Below are 12513 nucleotides of genomic sequence, written 5' to 3' on the forward strand. Positions count from 1 at the left end.
TGAGGTGTAAATTGAACCCAAATCTGTTATCTATTTAATAGCCAAAACAACCCCTTTGGCCTTTTGACAGTGAGGCTGACTCCAAATCTGGAAGCAATATCCTGCCCACACACAACTCTGACTGCTACCCAATTAATGCTACATGGGCTAAACTGTACCAGCCCAATACACTCTTTATAAGAAATTGTTAGTCATACCTACAGTAAATGCTTTAATACAGTTCAATAAATAGACAAACAGAGGCTATAACTTGTCATGGCAAACAAGAGGAGGTTGGGTGGTCTCTCTAAGGAGGTCTGTATGTAAAATACAGTTTATATCATTTATATAATCTCTAATAATATAAGTAGCTTGGGTGACTGCGATGCAGAAACCTATGACCACAAAAGGAAGAAAGGAAATACAGTAGACAGATATTTGATTAAACGACAGTTTCATCAAGAATTAGAACAAAAACCTCATTAGTTGGCTAAAACGATACACTGAAATCTTTGACACCACCGAAAGTCTTGACAGGGATCATTTCATCACGACACTTGTATTGGGTCACATCAGTAAAACGCAAAAACACAAGTTTCCCACTTGTGTTATCATTATAAACAGAGACTATTTCCCCAGCTTCTCATTCAAGCCGACCACCACGCTCAAACTCTCAACCACATAAACCACCCGTTAGCCAAGTCCACCCCACGTCTAGAACAAAATTCTTTTGTTGCATTGTTCACACATTCCTCCCTGGTCATGTTTATACAGATGCAATTTCATGTGCGCTCTGGGGTCCAAAGAAGTCATTCTCTGAAGCCAAAGATGTGCTGTTGATCAAAGGCTTCAGTGCTAGAGCAAAGACACTTGTTTTGGTTGGGGTTTTCCTTTTTTCTGTGGGGGTACAGGGTAACATATCCATCTGTTGGCCGCATGGATCCACCTTGGTCCGCCCTGGGACAAGTGTAGGCCTCTATTCTCTGCCATCCCACACTGCTCCCTCATCCACGTTTACTCAGCTGGTCACCACGCCAGCCGCCAGAGCTTTGTTTTCACACAGCAACATGTGTTACTTAATGCTCTGTAACAAATTTCAAAGGCAAGACTAGCTGGGTCAACAACAGGTAATAGAGCGATTTATTGATTCATTGGCTCAAAAAGTGTAAAAAGGAGAAAAAAAGCCCCTGTAGGCACTGGTGAAAACATCCAAGCAGTGATATTGTAGTGTAGATTTAGTGTAGTTTTATCAAGCTTGACTAACGAATAAAACGTGTCATACATAATATAAGAGGAAAAGAGGAAGACAGGCCTTTGAAAGCGGTTCACATATTTTTCATGGACAAAAATTACTTCGGTGCATTGAGGCAATGGCCAAAAAAGTGTCCACTAAAAAGATTAAATAAACCATTAAATAGTTGAAGAAAGGCACTGGCCAACCTGCTCGCCCTCCCGAGCTCAAGAATTTGGTAACACAGTCCCCACGGTTGTTTTCTTGCTTGATTGGATTATGGCCACACACCTCAAGCTCAGCTTCCACTACCAATCAATGAGGAAATGAGGTGTCAACACACCGGTGTTTATTCAACACTCATTTATTTTTCTACCGGAAGCCAAAGCTAGCTCCACCACAGAAGACACCAGATGACTGGAGGGATTTTCTCTGAGTGCCGACAAGTGCTTCTTTCTAAAAGCATTACAAACAATGCATTTGTCATGTATATGTGCTAATTATATCTACAAATAACAGACTGTTATTTGTATTACTGTTTCATCGCATTTTCTTTAATTGCATTACATGCGAAATCCTCTTGTATTATAGGACAGTTTTAAATGGAAATTAGCCAATTTACTGTGAAATGACTAATGCCTTTATAATGACACTTAATGCTAATATTACGCGAGTATAATATTACAAGTGTATATTAAAATTCCGTCTTTTCTTGTTTCTAATGTCTTTTACAGCTGAGAAGACAGGGCTTTTAAACTTCAGACTGTGCGTCCATATGACCAAGCTAAAGGAACTGGTAATGGGAAGACACCAGGAAGTCTGTAATGCTTCCAGTCAGCATGGAGTGCCATCAAAATAAAATTCTGCACAGTAGCTGCTGCTTTAAAACAACTGGGGCAATTGAAAATTCCCCTCCCAATTTATGCCAAATGCCACTTTATAAACATTCTAGCATGACTGCCAAGTGTCTGCACTGCTTTATGCCCCTTCTCTTAATTGAAAACGTTATAGGGGTGCATTACACTTGGGGTTTTTATAAGCTGTGCTATAAAGCTCTAGCAGGCCCTGAGAGGGGAAACTGCCCATTAACTTATAAGGTCCAGGCTTTGGCTCTCTTAATTGACAACCTCTAGGCTACTTTCATCACTTGTCGACTTCATAGCGGCAGTCAATGCTTCCTCCAGGATGCTGTTGCATCTTTGACACGAGGGTGTTTGTGACAAAGAGCAGTCTGCCGCCAATGCCAGGGCGAGGGCTCTAGGCTGTCCATAAAACAAGCACACACATTCCTCTCCTGGTTCCAGCCATCTGAGAGGGCTGCATTTAACTATGTAGGTACTGCTTCCCAGAAACACCGGGCAAAATTCAATATGAATCCCATTAGGAGAGTAGGCTTTTTATGTGCTTATGCTTTCTACACACCACATATCAGAAAAACCTGTCCAAAAAAGGTACATTAAAACACTACAAACACGAATATGAGATAATAAATTAAAGAGGGATTATTGAGAATGAGCAAATATTCTATTTCTCATCTGTTCAAGCTATCACCACAAGCACGAACAGACAAAGACACACACGCATCTACAAACACGCACACACACAGGCTGGCGTGACAGTAACTTCACCCTCTAATTTGGCAGGATCATCAGCTTTGTGCCTCTGGAAATGCATGTGTCTTGAATTAGAGCCACATGTCACAATGCAGTTGACCAGCACAGACACATTACTAGAATATTAAACCCACTTAGGTTCTTTGTAACTGACATTCAAACTGTTTGAAGTTTCTCATTATACCTCCGATGAGATTTGCGTGACAATTTACAAAAGGTTGAAGAGCACCGGGCAACTGCTGACCATCTGTCACTAAATCTCATGATGTAATCTTGCAGAAATGCACACAAGACTAATATACATGTAAGTGTATTTCTTGGTATTCTGAAGAGAGTACTCCTGTGATTTATTATTGCATTTCCATAAAGTGAGACATACAAAAATTCAGATTTTAATAAGAACTGTCAAAATGAAAGCAGCAGAGGGTATATCCTCACTTTTAGTTCCAGTGTCAAGCTCCAAAACACTGAATCCTGTGTTTGACTATTTATAATGCAAGAAAAATTAAATGCCATACTATTTATAGTAACTACCCATTCACAGATCAGACTGTATTTGGATTTCTGTGCAATGTTTTACATCAATATTGTCACTTTTAGCCATGCGCGATGCATGGATGAACTGAAATAGCCTTTCACTCTAGTGCCACAATCAGGTCATATTTTTCTATTTGTCCAATATTTCATGGTTCATGGCCAAACTAAAGACATTCACACAAGTCAAATTTGCTAATTTGCTAATGTTAGCATGCAAACACACTAAACAAAGATGTTTGCATGTTAACATATTATGAGCACACAGGCATGCTAACATTCACCTTTTGCTCAAAGCACTCTGTGCCTCAGTGCAGTCTCACAGCGCTGCAAGCATGGCTTCAGAGTCTTAGTCTTGTTCCATTATTTGCATCAATGTGATGAATTAATGTGACATTTTGAAATAATTAAAGGTCCACAGTGTGTATTTAGTGGCCTCTAAAGGTGAGGTTACAGGTTGCAACCAACCGAATGCGCCTCGCCCTCCCTACATGCATGCAGGAGACCCTACATTCTGAGCTCCTATAGAAACATGGCGGTGCAACATGGCATGCAGATTTTATTATCTACAAAGTGGAATTACATGATCAAACTAACAGTTGTATACCCTAAAATTGCTTTAAGTTACAGATTAAACCCAGGTAACTGGCCTATGTTTGGCTCAATTCTTGAACTGGTTAAATCCTGGCTTTGGCTCAAAGTCACACATGTAAGCAACACTAATATCTATTATCAATTATTACCATAATTCCATTATGGGTTGTCAAATCAATTGATATACTGTAGAAGCTAAAACATTCACTTGAGCATTGCAGTTACCTAAACATTAGATAATGTTGATAGGAAAGATTGTGACCACAATGTTTCCAGTTCAGATGGCTGGAAAACTGTAGATGTGGAGAGTGAATTAGAGGGACAACAACTGTCGACCTATGACCTGTTGAGCAAGTCACTTAGTTTCAATGAGGGCTGTGAAGGTGGCCAGAGCAGGAAGCCTGTGGTTGCACTGGGTGGCTGTAGTAGTTTAAATCACTCCAAACTGATGAAAATCTTGGCATTCAGTAAAAGGTGTTGCTAATTTCTTTAATATCATAATCATGCAGTCAGATACAGTGACTTTGTGAAGGCTTGTCATCACAGTAAGGTTGCCAGGGAACCGGCACAACAGCCGAAGATGCTCTGCATAGACACACAGAGCGTCATTCACCAAAACACAAAGTCCAAAGCCAAAGCTAACATTACTGCAAAGCATGTATAATATATTGTGATATTATTGTTTGAGTTGGCTAATGTTAGCTCTTATTAACTTGCTTGCTAATGAGTACAAATTGTTGGCTAGCTAACACAGCAAAATGCTGTCACGAGTGAATAACCAGGGCTGAACCAGCTGGTAAACTGGCTAGCCATTTCCAAAACACTTCATCAGCTAACGTTCCAAATTGGCCAATGTCAGATCCATCCAGTGTAGCCATGTTACAGCTAGCCGCCTAACCTTAACTTGCTTGTTCACGAACATTATCGCTGGCAAAATACTATCTAAGTGGATAGGTTAGTGGGCTGGTTTGCCAAATTACTTCACCAGCTAACGTAATCCATGATACTACCATACGTACTATGACAAATGATGCTGATTTAAGCCAACAATAACTAATGTAACTATACAAATGACAGGTGTATAACTAATAATTGCTTTCTTTTTGCCAATAGCAATGCAAGGCAGGGATGGCCAACTGGTCTAACTGTAACCTCGGCTAAACTAAGGTTAGCCTGCTAGCTATAACTTAGCTGCACAGCATAGATCATTCGGCCATTGTCATCTTGGCAGTGCCTGGTCCCGCCGAACCTCTGGCTATTCCAAAAATAGAGAGGTGGAGCATGGGTGGAGCTGAGGCAGGCTGAATGAAGCCTGGTTGCTGAAACCTAGGGGTTAGCTGCCACTCAAAGCAGCCATGCTCATAATTAGGCATAACTTTAAGACTTAACATAATTAAATCAGTGAGTTGTATAAAAATTCACCATCCATACATTTGCAGTGAAAGGGGAAATTAGCCAAAGAGACCAAAACCATTTTTGTACCAGGCTGTAAACATGTTTATTATTATTAGTCTATCACTACCAGACTAATTAGTAATATCTGACACTTGAAAAGAAAAATGCAACATGACATGATATCAAAAGAAGGTTTAACACTTGCCCTGCGATCGGCTGGCGACCGGTTCAGGGTGTACCCTGCCTCTCGCCCGTTGACAGCCGAGATAGGCTCCGGCCCCCCCACGACCCCGAAAGGGATAAGTGGCATAGAAAATGGATGGATGGATGGATGGATGGATGGATGGATGGATGGTTTAACACTTTTTTCTGTTTGTTTGTTTTCAAATCATGGTCCTTCACAATAAAAAATACACTGAAAGCAAGATAGAAACCAAAAAATGGAAAACAAAACACACCAGCCTCAACATCACACTACACAAGAGAAGAAAAGTTATTACAAGCTACTTCCAGTCCAGCTGTGCAACACTACAATAAAGTGGAAAAGATGGCAACAGCAACACAATAACACCATCAAAGCTGCACACTGCGAGGTGACATCCAGAATGAATAGCTAACATTAACGCTCCGTTTCAAGGCCAAACTCTTACACTGGCACATTTCTCAGCAGTCTGGCTTTTATTTTTCTCTTACAACTACCTGCCTTCTGCATGTTTTTGGCATCCATAGGCGTGAAGCATGTTCTCTTCATTCAAAGCACGTGGAGCACAGGACGCAGCAGTGCTCAAGTTCTATGCTCTGTGCTTTTCTGAACTAATTCAAGACAAACAGGACTCTACAAGCAACTCTGTGCTTCGTCATTTTAGCTCACATTACAAGCGAATATAATGTTGGGAACCCTGCTATCAACTGCTATAACGTTACTTCTCCCAGCCTTCAAAACAAGTGACAGCTGCCACCGTCAATTGGGGGGAACTTAACATTATGAGCCAAAATTAGCGCCGTTATATTTTCGGTGTCTGTGTTTTCATACAAGAGACATGGCACAGTTACGACAGGCAGAAATAAAACCCATAATCTGACTTACTGTGGGACAAGTCGTGTCACAGCTCTAGTAATGTGCGCCGCCATATTTCCCCGATGACGCTCTACAAGACTAAGCAGCAATTGGCTACAGAAGCGGTACCCTCGCGCAAGCCGAGTTATGTCATTGGCTACAGCATGTAGAGGGGCGGGCTCTGGAAGGCTGCTAGCACATGGGAAGGTAAACAGGGAGCAAGAAGTGGGAGGGTGTTTTTGTGGAGACAGGAGAAACGAAATATTTATCCAAACAGTCATGACAAAATAGAATATGTTTTCCAAAACGATTCAAAATAATTAATAGTAATTACTTAAAATGAAAGTTACAGTTCGTAAACAGCGATGATGGAAATCAGTGGTAGTGTGTGCGTGGTTGCCACATCCTAGAATTCTTGGCCTCACAGATGGTCTCTGTCTACAATAACTCTGGTGTCCTTCTGCTCTGAGACAGAAGGGACAGAGACAGACTGAAGCTTGCAACAGGGGAGGAATAAGAGAGGAGGGAGATTTGAGCACAAGGCACGTCACCCCAGGTGGTCTTTCGCACAGCAGTGGTGAATTACTACCACTACCATCAGCCAGGTCCAAGTGTAGTGCACAAATGACACGCAATATTTGCCATGATTAAGTCAGCAGGGGATTTGCTCCAAATGTCAGCCATTGGGTTGTGGGTGTAGTTAAATTTGTATGTGCTGCCAGACGTACTTCACTTTATGAAGGTTTTAGAGCGTTTGGTGTCACACCTTGAGAAGAAATAGAGGAAAAGAGGTAAGTCCATGCTGACCATTTCTTGGTCTTGCTTCAGAGGGAAATTTTCTGCCTTGAAATCACAGATCCTAACAAAAGAAAAGGTTTATATAATGCACACACTCACATTCATGACTTACACACCAGTGAGTTGTTAAGAATGCTGAGGTTCCCAACCTGGGGGTCGCCTTACATAAATCTGGATATTTCTTCTCAAAACTATTGAATTTAAACAGTCTGAACAGGAAACATCAGTCTGTGAACTGCTCGCAACTCATAGACGTATGGAACCTGTAAGAAGGGGTTGCGTGTGGATACTGTTTAACTTTTATGGGTCACAGGCTAAAAATGTTGCCAACCACTATTATAATGTTTGCCATTATTTATTCTCCAGGTCATTTTTGTTGGATATGTGATATTTGTAGTACATGTCTTTCCCCTCTTTTCCAAAGGCTGATTGCACATGAAAAACCTATTTCAATACAAATAATGGAAACATGAGCAATCCTCCTATAGCTCACCTATTTATATGTATAGGTCACTCTAAATCTGAAATACATCTGAGTGTGCTTGCTGCTTCTCCGGTACATCCATGACCAGATAAGGAAACTTGGATTATTTTATATAGATTTTATCCCTAAACAGAGGGGGCATATGTGCGCATCCATTCCTACATGGGATAAAAATGCAGTGGAGTAGGAAAATTCCATCCATGGGTTACTTGGAAACTACTTCTTTCCCTCCCCCTTCCGTTCATCGAACACAATTGTTGTCTACTAATCCAGTTTTGATAGCATTTGGCACACTTTCTTTGGATCACAGCAAGATGCTCAACTTCCATTCTGGTCTCCCCTAGGAACCTCTGAGCCCAAGAAAGCAGCCGACACCAGGTCGCGCCAGAGCAGGGGGGTTCTCTGTATCCTCATAAAGCACAGAAAATTATTTTTTGATTCAAGTCACCCCTTGCCACATGCACACACACACACACACACACACACACACACACACGCTCACACACATACACGCAGATCATCAGTCTGGTTGTTAATTCCAGATATATGCTGGATATGTGTTTATTCTTGTCAGTCTGTTATGTTGTTAAATGTTGCAATCACCTAATGACCCCCCTCTAAGGCAATAGAATATAAAATATTATGTCAAAGGCAAAAGCTTTTTCCCTTTGTCCCCCCTCTGTACACCCTGATCCAAATGGACAATGCATCACTAGGCCTTGATGCCTCAGAAGTCTGGGTTCATTAAAATCTTGAATGAGTGCCAAAGCTGTAGTCATAGATAAAAGGAATATGAAAGGATAACGAAATTTATGGATGGCAAGTCACCACCTCACCCTGGCATTTATAATAAACAAATGGTTTCTGTTTCCAATTTAAATTTCTCATTATACTGTGACTTTTGGAAAATGTGTTTTGATTTACCAACATTTTATCTGAAAAACTGTATAATTGATTAGATTTACATGGCTCTGATTTTAATGCTGATCGCCTGCCTTCCCAAACAGCCCCCAACCCCAGCCCAACACTCACCAAAAAAGAATGATCTGAACTGCTCCTGAGGCACATTAACATCATATAAAACAAACCTACATATCAAACAGATTTTTTTTTTTTCTGATAAAATAATTGGCTTTAACCAGCATAGAATCCAATTCATCCCTTTGAAAGAAACTTCTGTGAGGCCACCAAAAAAAAAAAAAAATGGTGAGATAGACTTCACAGGCCGAGTGAGATGGACATCAATGCACTGTGCCAGCAATGGCTATATTAACCCATGGCTAAATCCCATCACACAAATGTCAGTGTATCCGTTATGAAACCATGACATTTAGATCCAAGGTCTCCATTGTGGTTTTAGAGGGAGCTGATGTTTGTCCATTCTTTGCATCCATCAAACCTGCACGCAGCCTCACAGCTAACTGTACTCTAAACACAGAAAGGTTAAAGATCATAAGGGCTTATGTGTGTAATTTTATTGCATAATACATAGTGTGCTTTATATAATGTTTTATGAAAGCACCTTCTGCTTGAATATTATGACACAAAATGTCATTCATCATTTTTTTTAATTTCAAGTATGACCAAAATATTGATGATGACACAATGAATGAATGGTTTCTATTCAGTGATAGTTATTTTATTTATAAAATAATCTTTCAAAAGTGTGTTTTTTTTTAATTGCTAAAGATTGTTACCTTTTTTTTTGTATACAGTACATCTTCAAATATTGCTTTTTTCATTATGAAAATAATGACTGGAATGTTGCCATTTTAGCACTTGTTTTGTAAAATTTGCTAACAAAAAAAACAAACAAAAAAAAACACGTAGTGACTTACACACTCAGCAGCTCTGATGTTTCTGAGGCCATCTGACTTGCTCCTCACTTACTCTGTACAACCTCCCCAAACGTCACCACTATCACCACAACACACCAGGACAGGCCCAATCTGACACATCACGACCACTCATGAGTCATGTGTAATGAGGAGCAAAAACCACATTCAAGAACAGGACAATGTGTCATAAAGCTCTCATGTTAAGAGTGCAACACCTATAAGCCACTTGGCTGAGAATCACGAGATGTTTAATTATTGCCTCCTTACATTAGCTCGGATCTCTCCCCTCAGGCGTCCGTTTGGGGGTCAGGAAGTGGGGTGGTGGGGAGGAGAGGGAGTCGAGACTGGTGGAGATGGCGAAGTGGAATAAAACCCCTTCATAACCAGATCTCTCTCTCACTCTCTTTCTCCTACCAACGGCAGTCCAGAACAGGAATTACAAATGATATCATGACAATTTTTCACGCTCTTCAAACCAGTGATGTTTTACCGACTCATTTGCTATGATACCTTGTTACGGATCCAGCTGTGAATCAGGGACGTGTCATGGGGCTAGAAGCCCACCTCCTGCTGAGCCTGGCCAATGACCTGGAAGGCAATAGGGGATGCCAGTGCCTGCAGCATGTGCTGCACTGACAAAGCAGCAGGGCACCGTCAAAAACCCTCTCATACAAACTTTGCAGATCACTCCGTTTTTAACAGATGAGTAAGCACTGGTGCTGACTTTTTTTCTCTGCCTTAACACAGTTTATGGATTTCCCTTCGCGAGTCTGTGGCTCTGGTTGACGCATAGCAAAACCCTTGCCCACAAGGGGAATAGTGTAGTGGTGGATCTAGGATAGAAGGATGCAGATAGCATGTGGCAGGGTCACTGCGCAGGTTAAGCAACAATTCAGTTGAGTGCCTGTAAAGGAAGTGGAGTATGGTTGGAAAAGACCAGCACACCAGCTAAAAAGGCCACACAATCCGAATTAAACTTTGGCCTCTGAGCATAAATTCAACATCCCCTCTTCACTTTCAGTAGTTCAGCTTGTGGACTTTAACATGAGCAAAATTTTTGAGTATACCTTATCTCCTCTGGCAATACCAGAGCACTATGTGGGAACATTTAGAGATACTTCTCCAAAAACACATCAATCCCAAACAATATCGTGTAATCCAATGAGACAAAGTAACAGCTTAATCCATTCATTAATTTTTGCATTCTTCAACAGGAATTCAATGAGGTTAAGGTTGTTTGGGTTTCCAGATGAAAGCCCTCACGCAATCCCAGGCCCTGATGACTTCTGCATTACTAGAATGATGCGGCCAGGACTGATGGAGCTGAGCGTGTCAGGAGGCATTAGCCTTCACAACCCAAAGCTGGTGTACAAAACCAGACTGCGCCCCCTGACCCAATCCACCGCCAACTTACTGACCCAGCAATCATGAGAGAAGCAGAGGAAGACGGTGAAGGAGCAATGCTACAAAGGAAAGAAAAATGCTGGGGAAAACCGCAGTGAGAAAAATAAGATGAGCACGCATTCACATGGAGAGAAAAGGCAGAGAACAAGAGAGGGAAACACAAATACCGAGCCTCTGACTTTTCTGCACGTTACCCAAATGACAGGAAATGGTTTTAAGGGCTTTTTTCCCGTTCGGTTCACTCTGATTCCCCCTCTCTCACTTCATTTAACTGAATTAATGAGCAGGTCCAGCCAGACCCAGAATATTAACTTCCTGGGCACCCGTTATTTTGCTGAGAAACTGAGCTTTTGTTGTTCAGTGATTCTTATGTCATAATTTTACAATAAATAAACACGTTTACTTTGGTAAGCTTTAAAAGGATGTCACTCTCAAAGATTTCAGGAGCTTTAAACATGCAAAAATAACAAGTTTTTAATTCTCAAGGTCCATGACTTCTAGTGTGGTGTTACTTGTGGTCTAGCGCGTGCTGGATGTGAGCTTGTGAATGAATGTACTCCTCTCAGCACTCTGACACGGAACAAACACAGTGGGATGGTGGCCTCGCAACACGACACTGGCGAACCGAGAAACACCTACATCAGAGAGGACCTAAAGCTGTGTACACATGGTTCACCTCAGGACGGACCTGCTTACAGCACAATGTCAATGCTGGACTCCCTCTGTGCACTCTGTTGAATGCGTCTCTGTGATGGTACAGTAGACAGTGTTCCCATAGCATGCTGCGGGCTATACCATACAATATACAACATTATGGCAGTAAAAGCAGTTTAAAACATGGCGCTTTTATTTAACAGTGAAACCCAGTGGCAAGAATATGCCTGCTTATTTCCATATGTTGTACATCCCATCTGATTTATGAAATGATATGAGTTCATTCATTATTCATATTGGTAGTGGAGTTATTACCATTTTCCCGTCAGGCTTGCCACTGACACCATAAACATTATGAAATCACAGTTTGCCCAAGGCGTTGCTGCTGCTGTGAAAAGTGGTCACAATTGACTAGTTAGCACAGGCGTGCAGTACACTGGAGACAAGCACTAAATGCCATACAAGTGACCCGTGAATTTTTAATACAAGCAAAGTGGTGACAATAAGACAAGTGACAGGGAGGAAAAATGACTGTGGAACTGAATATTACTGAGGCATGCTCTGCTTAAAACTGGGCCGACTCCTCTTATTGCTCTGCCCTGAGCTAGTACAGGAGTACATTCAGCCAGTGTCCTCGATCTTAATGCGGTCCGGCCCCCAAATGTACTGTAGTCACACCAGCACCCAACATGCAATCAGCAGGCTCCATTTACAGATGTCCTACTATGATTATAAAGCTATATTCTTTCAAAATGAATAAGAATTTCACACCACAGCAGACTTAGTTGTAAGCTAATTTGTCACAGGCTTATCAAGGCCTATTCATCACTGATCTAGTAATTACCAGAATGAGCTACAGGATAACCCCCCTTTGTCTCCTTCTTTTCTCCCCCCAGCGATGGTCAGCCTGTAAAACCAAGATGTGTTGGCAC

The 12513-nt window shown here is 41.4% G+C and overlaps 1 protein-coding gene across 1 annotated transcript in view; it reads right to left on the minus strand.

Moving 5' to 3' along the window:
* clybl (citrate lyase beta like) overlaps positions 1 to 6538 on the minus strand; it is a 57621-nt gene extending 51083 nt beyond the window's left edge. Inside the window, exon 1 of the mRNA XM_070976721.1 lies at positions 6434 to 6538. Coding sequence (XP_070832822.1) covers positions 6434 to 6477 — 44 coding nt within the window. The 5' untranslated portion in view covers positions 6478 to 6538. The remainder of the gene's footprint in view (positions 1 to 6433) is intronic.
* Between the last annotated feature and the right edge of the window lie 5975 nt (positions 6539 to 12513).

The sequence above is a fragment of the Chaetodon trifascialis genome, chromosome 12, assembly GCF_039877785.1.
Source record: "Chaetodon trifascialis isolate fChaTrf1 chromosome 12, fChaTrf1.hap1, whole genome shotgun sequence".
Classification (NCBI taxonomy): domain Eukaryota; kingdom Metazoa; phylum Chordata; class Actinopteri; order Chaetodontiformes; family Chaetodontidae; genus Chaetodon; species Chaetodon trifascialis.